The 19,850-nt window shown below is 41.9% G+C and overlaps 1 protein-coding gene across 2 annotated transcripts in view; it reads left to right on the forward strand.

Moving 5' to 3' along the window:
• LOC116329513 (serine/threonine-protein kinase D3) overlaps nt 1-19,850 on the forward strand; it is a 54,301-nt gene that overhangs the window by 32,564 nt on the left and 1,887 nt on the right. For both annotated transcript variants that reach the window (XM_031751543.2, XM_031751544.2), the window contains exons 4-18: nt 1,855-1,986; nt 5,041-5,198; nt 7,406-7,595; nt 7,846-7,923; nt 9,409-9,586; nt 10,097-10,220; nt 11,197-11,274; nt 13,580-13,856; nt 17,771-17,823; nt 17,938-18,010; nt 18,114-18,220; nt 18,494-18,655; nt 18,780-18,878; nt 19,199-19,466; nt 19,557-19,642. In XM_031751543.2, coding sequence (XP_031607403.1) covers nt 1,855-1,986; nt 5,041-5,198; nt 7,406-7,595; nt 7,846-7,923; nt 9,409-9,586; nt 10,097-10,220; nt 11,197-11,274; nt 13,580-13,856; nt 17,771-17,823; nt 17,938-18,010; nt 18,114-18,220; nt 18,494-18,655; nt 18,780-18,878; nt 19,199-19,466; nt 19,557-19,642 — 2,063 coding nt within the window. The remainder of the gene's footprint in view (nt 1-1,854; nt 1,987-5,040; nt 5,199-7,405; nt 7,596-7,845; nt 7,924-9,408; nt 9,587-10,096; nt 10,221-11,196; nt 11,275-13,579; nt 13,857-17,770; nt 17,824-17,937; nt 18,011-18,113; nt 18,221-18,493; nt 18,656-18,779; nt 18,879-19,198; nt 19,467-19,556; nt 19,643-19,850) is intronic.

Here is a 19,850-nt window from a genome sequence, read left to right on the forward strand (position 1 = left end):
CCTGATTTCTGTGATCTGACACATGTAGCAGTGTCTACACGATGCATCAATGCACGAGGATGGAGATGCTGAGATGGCACAGAGCAAGATCTCTGCAGCATTTGAACAGAATGCCGAAAACGTGCATGACTGCTTTGTTTCCTGTTTCAACTTCTTCTTCTCCTGTTTTCAGTTCTGAAATGGTCACGTTTTTCTTCTTGGATTGTTTAGAAGAAGACTGAGAGAGAGTCCAGCTTTTATTGTCCCCTTAGTGCTTTTATTAGTGTTTATATTTAGACTGAATCCCCCTTTTCTTGTTCTCTTGAGTGTACCTTAATTTTCTCTTTTTTTCTCTTCTGAATTTCATGCTTCAGCTTGTTGGACTGAGCATGTGCTGTATAAATAAAGTTCTTTTAAATTTTGTCAATAATGATTGTATATCCTTCTCTGGTAGCTGCTGAGTCTTTCCCAGTTTTTAAGTTCTTAATTTTCAGACAAGTAGATGATGTCCCTGAGATCTTCATTAATGCACAGACATTAATGAAATAAGCATGAGTAAAGAAAGAAAGCATGCTGCAAAAACAGAAGACACACCTACATCTGCATGTTGTTGTTTTTTGTGGGATTTTTTAGGACTTTCTATAACTCATGGTTTAATATTTGTTAGTTTGCACCTGTTTTCTTAAACTCCAGCTTCAGGAGAGCTCAGGACCATTTAAGGTATGAAAAAGAAGCAAAAATGATTCCAGCTAATAATAAAGAGATTAACTTTAAAATCTGCAGTAAGAATAAAATATTTTTTTATATATATATTTTAATGAAAAACACGGTCCGTTATTAAATAAATCTTCAAATCTTGTATTTGGGTTTCACACTGAAGTCAAAGGTAAGTTTTAAACATTTAAATTTTATCTTTATTATTTATTTTTGCCTAAGTTTCGTATCCTCCGGGTAAAATGAGGCTGGCACAGATCTCGTTTCCTCTCCGCCAGCGCCGGCTCCCTGGGTCACCCCATTCGCTCTAAACATAATATTGTGCATAGGATTGTCACTTCCTGACTCGTGTCAACGGGTTGGGCTGTGAAAACTAAAACTGACACCTTTACAGCCGAACACCCAGACGCAGAGCCGCGCCAGGTTTAAATTACACAGGAGGGTGAAAACATATCGCAACCACACAGGGTGCAAACCCACGACCACTTCCTCCTCCTCATGCACCTCTCGCTGCTACTGCTGCAAAACCCTGCAGAGCTCAGCTGGTTTATTTCACTGTTACCATTCGAGCTGGTACCAGAGCGCCGAGCGATCAAGATGAAGCCGGCTCTAGTGTGATTCTTGCTGCTCGGTTAAGTTGTTTTCCGGCTTTTATACACACAAGCAACACAAAATGCTTTGTGTGGTTGTGTATATATGTAGTACATACACATTACATTTAAAGCAGATGAAACATTTTCAAAAAATGCAATAAAGGTTGAAAATGCAAACCAGACATTCAATAAAAATGTTTTTGTGTGTTAGGTTGAAGAGCGAAATGTAAAAAGTTCACAATTCAGCCTGATTTAAGCACTTTTCTCTTCTCTTTACTTGCATATTTTAAATCCTGTGTAACTTCAGACAAATAATACTTCAGGGTACAACTATTCCATGTGAGGCTTTCTAGTTTTGTAACGCCAGAAAGACGTGCCAGACCCTTGACAGTTAGTGTATGTGTGACCATTTCTAGCGGTAAATTCATTTGTCAGATTGTAATTCTGATACGCTCATGCTCGGAGCCCGAGCATCATCGTGTTGGTGGACCATCTCCTCCTGGTGCGGGTGGAAAGCTTCCCACAGAGACAGTCATAGTCTGACTGCGTGTGTGTGTTTCTGTTTCAGCTCTCGCCACAGAGGAGGACTTCCAGATCCGACCTCACACTCTGTACGTTCACTCCTACAAGGCGCCGGCCTTCTGCGATGACTGCGGGGAGATGCTGTGGGGGCTCGTCAGACAGGGACTGAAATGTGAAGGTGAGGAAGCACTCAGGAAGCTTCTGTGCTTTTACTGCTGCTGACATGTCCGTTTCCGCTCGGAGAACCCAGAAATTTTAGTCCCGGGAACTGTTTTTCTAACACAGTGGCTGAAAGTTTTGTCCAAGGAACTTTACGTCCCAGGTATTTTTATTCCGGGAGCATTTAGTCCCAGGAATGTCTTTTCAAGGAAGGGGTTACTCCCACAGCTCTAACTCTCAGAACTTTTCCTCTGATATGCTGTGATGTACTTTGTCCCCTTAGAAAAAATAGTCAAAGACTCAAATGCTGTGGCAGAAACTGTCTTCACAAAGAAATAATAAACATTATAAAGCTGTTATTTAAATGCTTAATGGATGTGGGCAAAAATAAATTTTTAAAAGAGTTCAGTCTGCATTTTAGGCTCGCCGTCTCCCGCCAGAAGGCAAGAGCTCATACTCGAGATGGAGGATGTGCGAGGGGTCTGATAGAGCTCCCTGTGCCAGGAAATTTTATTCCCAGAAACGCTTTTCAAGGAAGGGTGGTCGGAACATTTAGTCCCACAAAACATTTTCTAATGGAAGGAAGAGACAGGTGGCCTTACAGACGGAGGAGCTGAATAAAACAAAACAGGGACTGCACCAAGGCTCCCTATAAAATAAACAGGATTATTTTGAACTATGAAACATGCAAAGCTGCTCTAGTAGAGCCAGAGATTAGTTTTTTGGAGATAAATTCACACAAAAAATTGCCCCAAAAATGACCAGAAACAAATATATTTGTGCAGTGAATTTTGAATTTACAGTTCTTGGCTTACTTTAAAGTCTCATTTTCTCCATTTTCAGCAAAAACATGTTGTTAGCAGACTTTCATGGCTGTGCCCGCTGCATGTTCAAAGTGAGTGTTGGACCCTGCCAGGGATCTGGTTTGGTGTTTGATTTGGGGTTTGGTGAAGCGAGCAGGATGAGAGTCAGCACGTTAAAGTCCGAGGCTGTGCTTCTCTGCCACCACTCTTGGGTTGAGGTACAGTTTTAGCCCCGAGTTAGGGGGGAGGGAGGGAGGTCGCTGTGGCACTGGCAGCAATGTGAGCGCTGTACCAAACTGCTTTTACCCTCACCTGGTCATGGGCTCTGGTTAGTGACTGAACAAATGATTGGCAAATCACTGCATCCAAAATGATGTTCTTCTGTAGGTGGGTGGGCTGAGCCGGGCTTTAGACAGTGGGTGAGGGGCTCGGTCCTCTGGACGGAGCTCAGAATAGAGCCATTGCACTTGGGTTATTCTCCCAGTAGGAACTGGAAAATGTTAAAGAGGAAAGAGGCCTTCTAAGAGCAGTCTAACGATCATGAGCATAAAGTCTCAGATTTAGTCATCAGAAATCATTTACAGGATGTGTGTGCATTAAAATAGGCTCCTCATTATTTAAACATTATGATGGGAAATGATGTCAGTGATTCAGCAGGGATGTAATAGAAGTCCGGCAGGCTGTGTGCTATTCCCTCTGAGTGACCGATAACTGGACCTTCAAACCTATAAAACTCGACTGTTTCAACCTCCATCAGAGTTCACAGTGATGTCATGTTTGCTTTACCACGTCTCATAAAGTTTTATTTTCCCTGAGGTAACACGTGGTGGCTTCTCGGGTTTCCACCACGTCCACGCTGACCAAATCATCACCTCGAAATAAAAAGAGGCACGCACACATACACACTCTGATATTCACACACTGGTTTTCAGACCTGATTTTAAAGCTGCAGCGGCTCGTCAACTTCCTGCAGTCATTTTTCAGAAAGAGTATTTAATGTTTTGATCTCGGCGCTCTGTTGTGATGCCGAGCAGAGAGACACCCGAGCAGCTGATGTTTGGTTTCCGCTTGTACGTTTGAAACGGTTAAAAATGAAAAGTTCCCAAACCTGAAGCAACAGAAAAAAAATAGAAAAACAACCTTGATGGAAGAAAATTTTAGCTTTTTTTCCTGCACATTTAAGCTTCTGATGTTGTAAACAGCTTTCTGAACCACATCCTGGACTCAATAAATTCTGCGTTTTTAAGCAGATGATTTGGCTATGAGAAGATTGTTGGGCATAAAGGAACCTTTAGAAGAGTAAATTAATACTCTGACACATTTTAATGCATTTATCTGATAAATAATGGGGCTCACTGTGCCCTTACTCGTACAGACAGATTTAATTTGAGGGATGAAATTTTCTTCACTGAACCGTATCCATATTTCATATAAGCCAATGATGTTGAGTAACCTGGTTTTGCATAGAAAATGGACAGAAAGGACTTAAAAGCCCGGCCCTGTTTGAAGGGTTAAAATTCCCTTGGTAAGAAAAATAAAAGGTTCATGCTCTGCTTTGGCCCTGCCGTGTTTTATCAAGAATCTGCATTCCTGAGGTTTAGTCTCAGCACTTTTTAGCCACAAAAGGTACAAAATAGCCCTCCTGCAGCACAAGACCAGACATTTATATTCAATTCAATTTTATTTATACAGCGCCAAATCATAACAACAGTCGCCTCAAAGCGCTTTATATTGTAAGGCAGACCCCACAATAATACATACAGAGAACAACCCAACAATCATATGACCCCCTATGACCAAGCACTTTGGTGACAGTGGGAAGGAAAAACTCCCTTTTAACAGGAAGCAACCTCCAGCAGAACCAGGGAGGGGCGGCCATCCGCCGCAACTGGTTGGGCAGAGAGAAGGAAGACAGGATAAAAAGCTTGTCGTGGAAGAGAGCCAGAGATTCAAAGCAGCTGAACATGGAAGCAAAGCTGCTGATTCACAGGTTTATCTGCATTTCTGCCCTTATCTGTGGCTCCGAAACCAAAAGAATGAAATCATAGATCATATCTATCATTCATATCTTTCTCGATTGTTGTTGGGGCTTAGAGAGAGGGTGAGACTAGGAATGCCTCCCAGGGAGGGCCTTGGTGTCATCCTGGAAGAGCTGGAGGTACTGGGGGTGTCTCCTAGAGGCCATGGGTCGGACTCGGTTCCTTTATTAACTTTGGGATCAGAACTTTAGTTGAACTGTGAATCTTAACGATGATTCCTCTCCTGTGCAGGATGTGGACAGAACTACCACAAGCGGTGTGCGTTCAAGATCCCCAATAACTGCAGCGGTGTGAGGAAGAGGCGACTGTCAAATGTCTCCCTGCCAGGCGCCACCTTGTCTGTCGCTCGTCCACCTTCCACTGACTTCACCCCAGCACTGCAGGAGGAGGTGGGTCTGCTGCGCTCACACGAAATCTGTCATTAGTCATTTTCATTTTAGTTGGGTTTTTTTTTGTTTTTTTTTAATGTATTAAAATGTATGCACAGACTTCACATGCAGTTGTGCAGCCCCAGCCCCAGTACACACACACACACACACACACACACATGCACTTTCTGTCTGATGGCTCGAGGCAAACCACTTGATTTTTCCATCCGGTTCAAGCCAACAAGCAGAGAGAGTCACAGTCAGATTCTCACAGGCTGAACAAGCACACAGATCAGAGGGGGACCCGAGCACAGTCAGACCCATATATGTGTCTGACCTGAGTGGACCCGAGCAGCATGTTGCACAATCAGTTAGTCTGATTGATTAACAAGCAGCCGAGCGAGATTTTACAGATCCCACAAAGAAACTGTTCCTTTAAGAGACCCGACGAGTGATCACGCTCGGGCAGCAGATCTTAAAGAAGTCTCGCTTTCTACATGGACATTTCAGATAATTTGGACTTTGTTAGGAGGTCTAGAGGTCCACGCACATGTGGCGAATCAGTGAAGTGAGAAGTTTGATTATCCAACTGTTCTGTACTAATTCAGGCCCATTGTGTCACATGCTTCCTGCTCCTGCCAGGACAGTGGCCTGCAAGCTGCACGCTGTACAAGGACAGTCATTGTTCTTGTTCTCGTGGATGGAAAAGAGTTTGTCTGTGCGCTGCTTTCACGATGAGTGAGCAAATCTCTAAATTTGATGTTTCAGATCAACCTCTTAAGCTCTGATTACTCCCTTCATTTCCTTTTAGAACTAAAAAAAAAAACATCAATCAAAGACCAAAAACGACCTAAAGATCAGCTGGGTGATCCCGCCGCAGTCCAAATGCTCGCTCGTTAGGTTAATTGAGTGTTAGTTGGCTTTAGATGTGGGTGTGAGAGTGTCTAGTTGTGTGTCACCGTGTTAGCCTTATGGTGGACTTGTTTCCTTTAAGGTTTCCTAACTCTGATTCATTAGCAGCTCAATCCAGACACATACAGCGGAACGCAGAACAAACTCTTCACTGTTTTTGGTAGCGTTTGTGTGCTTGTGTGTTATTCTGTCTGTGAACACGATAGCTCGAAAAGTTTTATATGAATTCTGATAAAACTTAAAATTTGGCTTACATCCACCAAAAGCTTCCGGCCAACATAATGGTTTAAAAAAATCCTCATAGCTCAGAAACTATGATTCTCACATATATATCACGTTTGACCTCTGACCTCTCCTTCGACGTCAGTAGATTGCTATAAAGAGTTAAAGTTTTTCAGACTAACAAGAACATGCTGTTGACCAGCACGCTGGGCGATCAGCTCCAGCAGATTGCGTGTTAGAAGGAGTTTCAGGAGGGCAAACTGCAAACCTCATAAAATGCATTTAAAAAGAACAAAGAAAGCTAAATTTAATACTTTTCCCTTAAATGTAAATGGTGCTAGGAGAGTGAGTCACCTCAGCACAGGTTTGTGCTTCTTGTTCACATTACGAACACAGAGCACCTTTACTGTGATAATCAGTAGTTAAGTCTGCCAGCACCCACGTGAAGCTGTGCATGCATGAGCGCAACAACATAACAGGCTCGCCTGTTTCCAGATTTAGCTGATTGCCTCTTTCAGGATGTTTGTGGTAATTAATAAAATAACTTGCATAAAAATGGAGAAAAAAAGAAGACTACATCATTTGTTGTTTATATTTGAAAGCTGAATCCACAGATGGGTATCTTGTTTCTATATTGGTATAAAATACTATAAATTGAAGTTTTGCCAGAGGCAGAAGAACTGAGATAAAATCTGAACTCTTGACCTCATCAGTCAGAGGATCTGGAGGCCCTGCTGGGAGATGAAAGGTCACTGAAAATCAAGCTAAACTGGTCTCAATGATCACTTTTGATTCTATGAAAAACATTTCTGTCCTGGTGGAAGTCGTCTATTCCAGGATGGCAGTGCCCTACAGATATAAAAGATACTCTAGATAAGGGTAGGAATTATTAAACACTTTCTTCCTCCAGCGTCTAAGCGTGATGTCTTTTAATGATTTGTTTTTACATGAAGAACAAATTTAAATAGAAACTAAAATGAGTTACTGAAGCGTTATTGGTCAGTTTGCTCTCTGTTTGGAAATCTGAGCATAAACAGAAAACTAAATCCTATTTCTTCTTCGAATTTTTATTCCTGTTCTCCGCCACTCTGCAGCGCCCTCTTCTGGGCGCCATGAAGCGCAACTCCTTGCTGAGCGGCCGGCCCATCTGGATGGAGAAGATGGTCCTGGGTCGGGTGAAAGTCCCCCACACCTTCTCCGTCCACACCTACACCCGTCCCACCATCTGCCAGTTCTGCAAACGCCTGCTGAAGGGCCTCTTCCGCCAGGGCCTGCAATGCAAAGGTGACGACACACACGCAAAAACACACACACATGGGAAAATCTTAGAAAATAGAGAAACCAACAGTCCAAACTCCAAAGATATTCAATCTGCTGTGAAGTCCTAACCGTCCTTCACTTTCTTCTTAATCGCCCCGTGAAGTGTGTGGAGAGACTCTGCAGTAGTCTGTAGGAACCATCGGTTACTCTTCATCACATGGTTAGTCAAGAAGTTTAAAATGTTTAATATGTTTTTTGTATGTTTGTTTTTTAGACTGTAAATTTAACTGCCATAAGAGATGTGCAGCCAAAGTACCTCGAGACTGCCTCGGCGAGGTCGACTTTAACGGAGGTGAGTCGGTTTCACTTTTACTGCTTTAATCATCTGAAACCTTTGGTGGGCAAAATGTAATATCTGCAGACAGATTCTGACGCTGTAGGCAAAGGACAGGAGATTTGCTCTTGGACTCTTTTTAGTTTCTTCCTGTTGTTGGATTTTTATTGACCACTGAGGACACTTTGGTTTCATACAGGTAAAGAAGACCAAGGAGGAAATGCAATCTCAAAGCCGTCAGCTGCCATCTCATGACAGTTTATTCTATTAGGTTCTTCTGACCAGCACAGGGAACAGGAAGTTGGCTATACCAGATTCCATAAAACAGTCACAGTTGTGCCCAGAGGCTAAAGCAAAACCGTTAAATGGACAGTTAAATGGATTCCCACCCTGGCTACTGTTTATCTGTAACACCATATCTGATTTCCTTTTTTATTATTATTTTAAAGAAAACTCCAAGCACACCTAAAATTTACTGATGATTCTTTAATGAGTCACTTTAGATGCAAACAAGTTTCACAGTGAACTAAAACAAATTTTAAAGACTAAAAATTAAATGTGAGGAAATATTCTAACTAAGAAATAAAAACTAGACTTTTGAAAAAATTCAGACTAACTGAAACAATATTTTATTTGTCGAAAGCAAGAACTAGTTTTAGTATTTGCTAGTTTGGGAAAAAGTTTATATCATCCTAAATGATGAGACTTAAATCGACGTGTTTATTGAGACTTTATTTACAACACTGAGCAGCTGCTTTCAAGAAATGTTGTTTTCATTGGAACACATGCCCTCCATACAACAATAAAAGACAGCAATTTAAATAATAATTAAAATGACTGACTAACACTGAAAAGAAGTCAAAAGAAAATAATAAAAGGTTAAATAAATAAAATTAGAAAACACAAAACTTTGTTAGCTCATTCCCCCTGAGCACTAAAGAGCAGCTTGCAACACAGAATTTCTTGCACTCATAAATCAGTGATCAGTTATTTTGTCTATTAAAAGGCAGAAAATATTTAAAAAACGCTTAACTGAGGTTGTCAGAGTTCAACGTGATGTCAAAAAAATGTCTCGTTTTTGCAGCACTGATGCTACCAAACTCTTAGCAAGTTTATTTTGATAGAAAACAAAAGATGACTTAATTTCGCTCCCTGATTACCCTAACAATGATTTTCCTGTAGGTGACCTGCTCTACGAGACAATGAAACGAGTGAAGAGTCTATATAAGAAATAAAGGAGACAGAAATCTCACGTTTGCAGAGCTCAGACTTTACACTGATCACGTCAGAGTATTTTTGATCTCCTTTTGGTCCCTTGTAGGCCCCTCACCCCATAACACCATATTTTTTTTTAAAGTGGATTGAGAAGCGTTTTCATTTCAAGTCTTTGGCATTTTACACCCAACCCCTGCTGGCCATTAGAGGAACTGCAGCTCAGTGAAATCTTGGGATGGAAGTTTTAAGACATGTTCCCAGACTCTCATGTTTTTCCTGTTTCTTCAGAGCCGGCCAGTCCCGGTGTGGACTCGGAGGCAACAATGGAGGTGGACAACTGCGACGTGAACAGCGATGGAGGTCATAGCATGGACGAGCAGGACGAGCAGTCCACCGAAGACAAGATCTTCTTCGAGGGTCCCTGCACAGACTGCGAGAAGGATGACGAGACGGTCAGAACAATCAGGTGAAGCAGATGACTTTCTTCAACGCCACTCGTGCAGTTTTCTCTCTAATCACTGGAACTGGTGACAGGGTTTAAAATAGCATTATAAAAATCTTAATTTGTCCTTATCAGAAAATCTATTGATCCTCAGTATTGGATATTTTGTCATAAGTAGAGAGATCATGATATGTGTCATGTGAACATGACAACAATTCCTCTCGGATATACGGTACAATTTCAAAGTGGCGTCCAGTGTTGGATGGCATGTTTTTACCTCTGTCAGCAATAAACCACAAGCGTGGCTCACCCTCATGTGGTTTGTAACCGAAGTCTACAAACAACGAGTCTGTTCAATGTTAAGAGAGCATAGAGCTGGTTTTAGAGAACAGAAAAGAAGGAACTCCTCCAAAGACTTGCATACATTTTATTTTTTTATTTGAATCTTTGACGTTCTCATCAGTATCTTATTTTTGTGTGGGGTTTTTTTTCCTTAAAATGCTTCTTTGCTTGTTTTTATTTGGTTTCACGCAGCCCGTCAACCAGCAGCAACATCCCTCTGATGCGTGTGGTCCAGTCCATCAAACACACCAAGAGAAAAAGCTCCACAGTGGTTAAAGAAGGCTGGCTGGTGCACTACACCAACCGCGACAACCTGGTAAGATGAAGCAGACAAACTAAGGGGTCTTTTGTGGGTTGTTTAAGCCTTTGGGTGCCTGACATAAACACAGCTGGTCTGTTTGCAGGAACAACAACAAAAGCAGGAAATATCTGAATTAATTTTATAATTAAGTAAAAATATCAATCCAGTCCAATCCTTTGGCTCTTAGGAGCAGCAAAACAATTCCAAAAAACAGACACAAACACTAAAAGCTGAAACATTTATAGGCAATATTCACACACAAGATACATGAAACACAATGCAAATATAAAACGTTTGTACATCACACTGTAAGCACTAACTGGCTCATGTGAATAGCATTTTTCAATAATGTGCCTCGCAGTAGGAGTTAAATGAGGTGTGCAAACTGGACGAGTGCCTTCACTAATCCCAGCATCGTATTTAGAAAATGTAATAAAAGTGATGTTAATCTGCACTAAAACTTAAAAGGTTCTTTCTTTTTTAGTTTCTCTACCTCACTGCCAAATTTCAAAAATTTTAGCTTGGTAGTTTCTGCAGATGAACAAACACGGGGCACTGATAACCTACGTCGGCTTTAGCACTGCAGTCTGGAAGTTCGAGGTGCTTCATCAAGTCAGTGCAGAAATTATTAAATCCATTTTAATCACTGAGCTTTGGTTACTGGTTTAATATATCCACACAATCTGGAAACATGCTCTACATGCAAATGCTCTACTAGAAATTAAACTGACTACCAGTTAAGTGCATCATGTGAACACATCTGTTGTCATCCAGGGAATTAAATTATTGGCCAACAAAAAGACTCTGTCCTATATATAGTACTGTTTGAAAAGGTTCCATGTACTTCAGATACTTTCATTCATATCCATCACTCAAAACTTCAAAGGAAAGTCTTTGATTGCTGGAAACTAAAAGAGATTTAAAGATTTTTATTTTCTCTCTGGACTCAGATTCAAAGCATTCTCCCTAATGACCTGTTTTGTCTTTGCAGAGGAAGAGACATTACTGGAGGCTGGACAGCAAGAGTCTGACTCTGTTTCAGAATGAAAGTGGAGCCAAGTATTACAAGGTAGGAGACCCGGTGAGCCCCGGATCTAGTTTCAGCTGCTCGGCCAAACAAAGCAGCGACGTGAAGAGAAGAGCCGGAGGGAGTCGGGTTCATACCGTTACACAGCATGGACCTCATAAGACATTAACACACATCACTGTCTACTTATAACCACATTGTCCACTGTAATTGTTCCAAGAGCAGGTTGTCTATCATTGGTTGAAAGCTCTGTGTTGATAATGTAACTTAATATATTTAAAGAAAGGTGGCAAAGAAACACTTAAAATATCTGTTGTACCAACACTGACATTGAATTGCCAGGCGCATTGCGATTGTAACAAGAACTGGGTGCATACGTTTGAATTTATTTTAGACTTTGTTTAATCCAAGGACAAACATGTACATTCACTCACTCAAATACTTTAAGAAGTGGTGCTGACATTTCTACATTGTCTTAAGTTCACGAGGCTGAGGCCTGTTAACTGTTGGTGATCAAAATTGACTTGAACTGGTAGTTCCTCTTTGCCAGCATAAAAGGATTTGTTTGACAGCACTCACTGGACTGACCCATACTCAAAACCATGGAGAAGTCCAAAGAACTCAGTGAAGATCTAAAAAGGTCATCCAAGATTCAAGATCATCGTTCAAAAAAATTGTTGTTTGGATATGTCACCACTTTGCTGAGGTCTGGAAGACACCAGCATCACTGTCGACAGTGAATTGAGTTTTACGTCACTAGACTGAGTGGTTGCTGACCAAGAAAGAAGCCCCCTCTCCAAAATCAGCACCGTCAAGCTTGACTAAAATTTCTAGCTGCCCACATGGACACACCAAATAACTGCTGAAGAAAAACTATGACTTATACGAGATAAAGATTGAGCCACAGTGATAAGAGGTGTTTGAGAAGTAAAGGTGAGGTTTTCAAACCTACTGTAAAGCATGGTGGTGGTAACATCATGTTCTGGGCCAAAGTAGATGAAATAATAAACAAAAAATACCTCAAATCAACAGATAGACACTTGCAACTCGGATACAATTGAACAGACTAAATTTAAGCTTCTGGAATGGGCTTCACAAATCCTCGACCTCAACCCCATTAAAGATTTGTGGGCTATGCTTTAAAGCCATGTCCATGCCAGGAAACCAACCAGTTTGAATGAACTCTACCAATTCTGCCAATAAAAGGTGTCAAATATTCATATTGAACCAGAAGCTTGTTGGTGGCTACCAACTGTGGTCAACTTGCTAAATATTGGGTGTGATGATATATGTTTATATTTGAGCCCGTATGTAGACTTTTGACTATGTGTGAATTAGAGAAAATCCAAAATAAATTCAAGCTCACAATTCTTGTTTTTTAAAGTCATTAAAGATGCATGCTGCGCAATCATTTAACTGGAAAAGCAACAGTTCAAAGAAGTCACTAAAAGACCCAAATTACCACGACTTTTATGCCCATGACGAGTGCCTGTAAACTTCAGCTGTGTAATGAACAGCGAGAGCAGCAGTGTGCTCAGCGATGTGTGTTTAATGGCAGTGCAGATTTGTGGCTTTTATTTATTTTTTTAATCCAATTTTGAACTTCCAAGTTGGACTAAATAGTTTCCTTGAAAACTGTGATCACTGAATTCAGCTGCAGCTCCATCACTTCCCTCTCTCATACCTCATGTCCTTTTATCTCGCGCCTGCCGCCGGCCGCCGACCTGTTGACCTTTAGCACAAAGCGCAGCATAAACCCTCCTTTGAAGAGAAAGTGAGGGAGGGGTGGGGTGGTTGGGGTGGCGGTGGGAGGGGGGTCTGTGGTGGTTTTTGGAGATCTCGGGTCGCTTCCTGCTGCCTCTTTGGGTACTGCCACACTGCCAAGTGCCCGAAGCTTCTAAGGCACGTCCTGCCTTTTAATCAGAGGATGAAAAGATGGTGATGGGAGGGCGTGGCTCGGGGTGAACTTGGCAAAATGTTCAAATGAGTCCGAGGAGCGCAGAGACACCACTGAGCCAATCGCTCTTTTTGAAATGTTTGATCTGGCATGGTTAAGGGTTTGTGGAGGGGTGCAGGGTTTCTGCGCTCTGCCAGAAAGGGAAGGAAGAGAAGTTTTAAACACTGACATTCAAAGAGTGTCTTAGTTTTAGCGAGGAGAGGAGAGGTGCTAGGATGGAGCCCGCTGGACAATTTCAAGACCTCATGAATGATTCTGACTCTTAAAAAAATAATAAAATCAGAGAAGACATATCTATAAGTGCCGAAATTCAAGTTCAGGCTAAAGGGACGTTTTCAGATTACTTCATCCACAAGACCCAGGATTTAAACTTTCTTTTTTACTCCATAGGAGATCCCCCTGTCTGAGATCCTGCAGGTGGAGCCAGCGCAAGACTTTGGCAGGCTGCCTCAGGGCAGCAACCCACACTGCTTTGAGATCATCACGGGCAGCATGGTGTACTATGTCGGTGAGGACAACGGTGGCCTCTACCCCAACCCAGCTTTGGCAGCATCTGGCGTGGGACGTGATGTAGGGCAGAGCTGGGAGAAAGCCATCCGGCAGGCGCTGATGCCCGTCACACCCAAGGCTAGCGTCGGCACGGGCCCAGGCCAGGGGAAGGATCACAGTAAGTAACGGACCCTCTTTAGTCATTGGTCCTGTTCTTGTTTTTGCCTGTTCCTTCTGTACCTTCAGCAGGAAATTCAGTTTTGTGTGAAAAAATATGGATGTGACCGCTGTGTCTGAAAAGTCAATGTAGAAGTTAATAGCCCCAAAAAAAACAAAAAAAAAACAAAGAAGTCCAGTCATCTTCTTTTCAAGCTCTCAATACTACCATGAACTGAATGGATGAAAACCTTAATAAATATAGAAGTGTCATAAACCTGCATTTATTCTAACGGCCAGCAGGGGGCGCTGGGTCTTCCTGTAATGGAACGTTCTCATTTTTTTTTTACTATGACTTCAGTAGACATGTAATGCTAGCTGCAGGTCATACTGAAAAAACAAACAAACTAGGAATTAATTTTGTAAAGTATTGTAGGGTCAAAAATGAGAATTAACCAGTGACTTGTCAGACACAATTCAAAACACCAAGATGGCGACTGTGACATTGTTTAGTTCGAGGCTTCGCAAACCAAGATCATGGTGGCTACACCAGTCTTTCTTTTACTCTCTCTATGGTTTACAAGCATGTAAAAAGAAAAAAACAGAATATTTGAGGAATTAGTCTTATTCATGTTACATAAGACCCAACCTCTTGAAGAATGGCAACCAATCAAAAATGTGAACCCAAAAAGATGACGCTCATATTGGCTTGTTCATTCCAGCTAAGTTAAACGATTGAAAATGAGGAAGCACCATCAGTTCTCTTCCAAGATTTAATGGTCCATTGGCTCCTCAATGTGGTGAAGTCGTTCTGTACAGTCAGAAACAGCCCCAAAGCGTAATGGTTCCACCTCCATGCTTGACTGCGGGAATGTGTTACTGATGGTCTTCTTGGTGCCTTCAGATCATTAACAAGCTTCTCCTGTGTAATTTTGGGCTCATCCTCCAGCTTTCTCATGAGGCAAGCTATTGTTTGGAGCTAAAGAACGAGGGTGACTGATGGTCGTTTCAGATTTCTTCCAGTTCCTAATTATCACCTTCTCACTGAGCTTCTGGTTGCTCGTCTTGTAGTCTGTTCCAGTCTTGTTCTTTCTACATCTCGTTGCTCTTGTCCGTGGTGGTGGAGAGGTTGGAATGTTTGAAACCGATTCTGTGGCGAGGTGTACTTTATACACAACAAGGAGAAATCAGGAGTATCTGTAATTGATTAACTAACTCTAATCTGCGTACCCAATTGGCTCACAGCCAGTCTGTGGGAACAGGAACTCTAGCTGGGTTACAGGGGATCAAATACATACCTCACTCAATGACACAAATCAATTTAACTTTTATGTAATGTGTTCTTTCTGGATTTTTGGTTGATACTCTGTTTCTCTCTGTTTAAATGAAACTATTGTAAAAATCAGAAACTGTTCATTTGTTTGTAAATGAACAAACTTACAAATTCAGCAGGAGATAAATTATTTCCCCCATTGTGTGTATACTTAGAGACATGTTTTTAAGCCTGTGGATGTTTGCACTGATGGATTGCATCTACTTTTGTTGTACATGTAGTAGTAGTAGTAGTAATTTGAAAAGCGTTGTTATGGTTTGTTCTACCTCTGACGACCTTTCTGCTGCATCACTGAGCTGGTGCACTTCAGTCTCGATGTGTATACGCCGTCTTTCTATTTTATATTCAGTCTGTATATTTTTAGAAAGATGGAATATCTTTCTAAATTTTATCTTTATGTAATAAAAGGCAGATGTTTGATAATGGAGGCACACCCAGTGAGGTTCATGCACACTATATTAATGCCCATCTTTGCCCTTTGATACAGTAATGGAGTCGCTTCTGAAATCAGATTAGACTTTTTATGTTTTAATGGACGTGCGTTTGTTTGTTTGCCTGCGAAAAGCTTCCAAATATTGTTTTAGGAGGCCACCGTTACACAACACACACACACACGCACACGCAGACACACGCCGTCTGCTGGCATTTTAACATGATTGAAGGGATTTCAGAGGATTTTCCGCTTCATCTCAGCTCCGATCCATCTCAGGTTAAACTGTCTCTTTGTCTGAAAATAAGAGTCTTAAGTTTCATCCTTTAAATTAGAGCACCTAAATGCACCTCATGGAATTAAAGTAAAAGAGCATTAGCTGTTATTGAGCACAGTTGGTGTGTTATAAAAGTGCGGCGCTTCAGGGGACGCAGTCAGCAGTGGCGTTTTCCACTTGTTGAGTAATTAATGGGGAGCTTCAATTTCCTCCTGAAAATGGATGTTTTGTTTTTGAAATCATGGCATCAATAAGTTAATGCACCGGTGATGTAACACCACTTTTTTTTTTTTTTTTTATTACCTCAGTGACACACAGACCCTTACTGGACCTTTATAGTCATGTATAACCGAGGGAAATCCACCCCCCACCCCGAAAAACAGAAAAAAAGGAAAGAAATTACACTGCTCTGATCCAGATGCATTAGTGTCAATAAAGTTATATAAATGGAAGTGATCAGCAGGCATGCAAACGCTGGTGCTGCATTCACAGGCAGTGGTGCTTTTTTTTTTTGTGTGGTGTACTGTGGAGATTATTGAAGCATTAAAAGACTTCATGTGATGTTAACCAAATTTTTTTTTTCCAGTGGTCCAACCATTTTATTGTTGTTATTGTATTGTTATGAAATGTTATTCTATCCTGACGAATGATTACGCGACATAAACTTGCAGTGGTCTGGGTTTGTCTTTGTTAGGGAACAGCAGTAATCGCACAGATTTAGACGGGAAGAATCATTTCGTCAATTTAAGAGTCAATATTTACAGAAATAACCCTTTTTTCATAACTGATCCATCCCTGCAGTCAAAGGTGATCACAGTGTAGGGGCTCTTGGTTATCTACCTGTTTTTTGGTTTTTTTTTAATATTGATTATAGATTCTCGATCGGATTAAGCTCTTGGGAATTTCCACGTCATGGATCCAAAATGTTAATTTGATGTTCTCACTTTTGCCTTGTGACATGACGCTCCAGCTTCCTGGAAAATGCAGATTGCCAACAAATTGCTCCTGGATCGCTTTCATTTGGCTCATTTCATGGAAAATCAGTCACCTGACCCCCTGAGAATCAGCTGTTTTTGTGCAATAACTTTAATATATTTGATAAAAACATGCTATTAGTTTATTCTCGGGTGAGTCTCTAAATCTAAAGACAAAATCACGTTTTTTTTTTTTCTTAGCACTAGTTCAATGTCTGATGTAGAGGAACAGAAAAAAGCATTTGCACTTTGTATGTTTGATCTGATACGTCACTGGAAAAAATGTCACAAGGTGCGCAGGAGTGCAGTCCTAGGAATGTTTTGGATGCTCAAACTCTCAGGCCTCTAGTGAAAGAATTGCATCCCTGTGTCAAAATTCCTCGGCACTCTTTGCGGTTGTGTGCTTCCCACTGCTCGATAAACCTACATCAGCTCTGCATGGTGACCTAAATATCAACAGGCTGCCTATCTACATCAGACTGCAGGTATTGATCGCAGAGGGGTGACCCGATCAAATCCCGGGCAGCGATCCGAAATCGATGTCAGCTCATCAGTTTTCTTTGCACAGAACGCGCCGTCGGCTTTTCAGTGTCAGCCTGAATTAATGCTCCCATCACATGAAAGGAGGAGACAGGAAACAGAGGCTTTTATTCTTGTGAGATCTGGAAAACGATTTGGAGATCGTTGTCGCAGCTGGAAATGTCGTCAGGGCTCTTTTCATCATGTGGTGTACAAAGAAATCTGCATGTTTGATCCCAGCTGGAAATCACCCGTCACCTCTGTCTTTGATTAACAAGGAAATGTTGGAAATGAGATTTGAATGATTTGGAGGTTGGGGGAAAAAAACACTTGTTTGCTGTAAGTCAGGGGGTTTAAATACCTGCAGATTTCACATTTATATATATTTATTTTGTCTCCTCAGAGGAACTGTCTATCAGCATATCAGTGTCCAACTCCCAGATACAAGAAAATGTGGTAAGCCATCACACACAAACAGATTTTTTTTCTCTTTATTTCAGATTTGTCCCTTCTTAAAACACAATTAAGGATGTTCTCACAGTCTGAAGTGCTCTAATCTGTCTTGTTCAGGATATCAGCTCAGTGTATCAGATCTTTGCTGACGAGGTCCTCGGCTCGGGACAGTTTGGGATCGTTTATGGAGGTGAGAGGTCGTGTTAAAATGAGACATATTTTATATGCATTACAGGCAATTAAAAAGAACAAACAATCAAATGAAAATCGATCTCCTTTCTCATTTTCTGCAGGCAAACACAGAAAGACCGGCAGAGACGTGGCGATCAAAATCATCGACAAAATGCGGTTTCCTACTAAGCAGGAGAGCCAGCTGAGGAACGAGGTGGCCATACTTCAGGTGAGACGTGGCAAGCTTTATTAATTTAATGTGAGATTAAGTTAGGGCTGCACGATCAATCAAATTTTAATCTCACAATCTCGGTTTCCCACGATGAACGCAGTGATCAAACAATATTTAAAATGAGGCTGAAGATGTAATCGAGCATCATGTTTGAGGAATCCTTTTTATAGTTTTAAAAAATGGATAACATCTTTACAAAACTGTAAATTACTTCATTAGATTGCTCCAGTTGGAATCTGGTTTTCACAGATTGTCTCCTATGTGTGACAGAACCTCCACCATCCAGGAATTGTTAACCTGGAGTGCATGTTTGAGACGCCCGAGCAGGTGTTTGTGGTCATGGAGAAACTTCACGGCGACATGCTGGAGATGATTTTATCCAGCGAGAAGAGCCGGCTACCCGAACGGCTCACCAAGTTCCTGGTTACACAGGTGAGAATGTGAAAGCTCAGGCGGAAGGAGACACTTTTTTGTCTGTTCGCTTAGGCAGGGTTTATGTGGATGTCTGATAGGACTCTGATAGGAGTCATTCAGTTTGTGACTGTTGGCTCTGCAGATCCTGGTAGCCCTGAGGCATCTTCACTTCAAGAACATCGTCCACTGTGATCTGAAGCCTGAGAACGTCCTGCTGGCCTCTGCAGAGCCGTTTCCTCAGGTTAGTACAAATGCACTTTCCCACACTAAGGCAGCTCACCCAGGTGTTGCAACAGCCGGACTTGGTTGCTATTGCGCTGGTCCTTGATGTTATTCAGCTGCTTTCCAGGGAGCCTTGTCTGTCGGTGTGACAGTACTCCACACCGGTGCACTGCAGACCACAAGAGCCAGAAGTTTTCATAGTACCGATCTCACCAAGGGTCCAGAGCAGAACGATAGTCGCCGCCACCACTACCTTCTGTTTAATTATAAATTAGAAGGACGAGGAACTCACAGGAGAGCCAGTGGATTAATGCCGCATTTTTTCTCCCTCTCAACCAGGTGAAGCTCTGCGACTTTGGTTTCGCTCGTATCATCGGGGAGAAGTCGTTCCGCCGCTCAGTGGTCGGCACTCCGGCCTACTTGGCGCCCGAGGTGCTCCGCAGCAAAGGCTACAACCGATCTCTGGACATGTGGTCGGTCGGCGTCATTGTCTACGTCAGTCTGAGCGGGACGTTTCCCTTCAATGAGGACGAGGACATCAATGACCAGATCCAGAATGCCGCCTTCATGTACCCAGCCAACCCCTGGAAGGAGATCTCAGAAGAGGGTAAGGGAGCATCTGGACTTGGGTTCATTCATGTTCACATTTGTAACAATTTGTGTGTTTTAACGCCGCTTGACTATTCTTCTCCGACAGCCAAAGACCTGATTAATAACCTGCTGCAGGTGAAGATGAGGAAGCGCTACAGCGTGGACAAGTCGCTGAGCCACCCCTGGCTGCAGGTAACCAAACTGCTTTCTTTAGAAGAGTCTGCAGTAGCGCAGGAGCTTTATTAAAGTAAATAAAGATTTAATGAAAGTAAAACATTTATTCCCCCCTTTAGGAAAAAATGTAATGAGGTCACAGAGCAAGAGGGGTGAAGGCTGGTTTCTCATTCACTACTCTTTGTGTAACCACAGGAGTCGCCCCCTGCTGGCCATTAGAAAGAAT

Source organism: Oreochromis aureus, linkage group 15 (genome assembly GCF_013358895.1).
Source record: "Oreochromis aureus strain Israel breed Guangdong linkage group 15, ZZ_aureus, whole genome shotgun sequence".
NCBI classification, from domain to species: domain Eukaryota; kingdom Metazoa; phylum Chordata; class Actinopteri; order Cichliformes; family Cichlidae; genus Oreochromis; species Oreochromis aureus.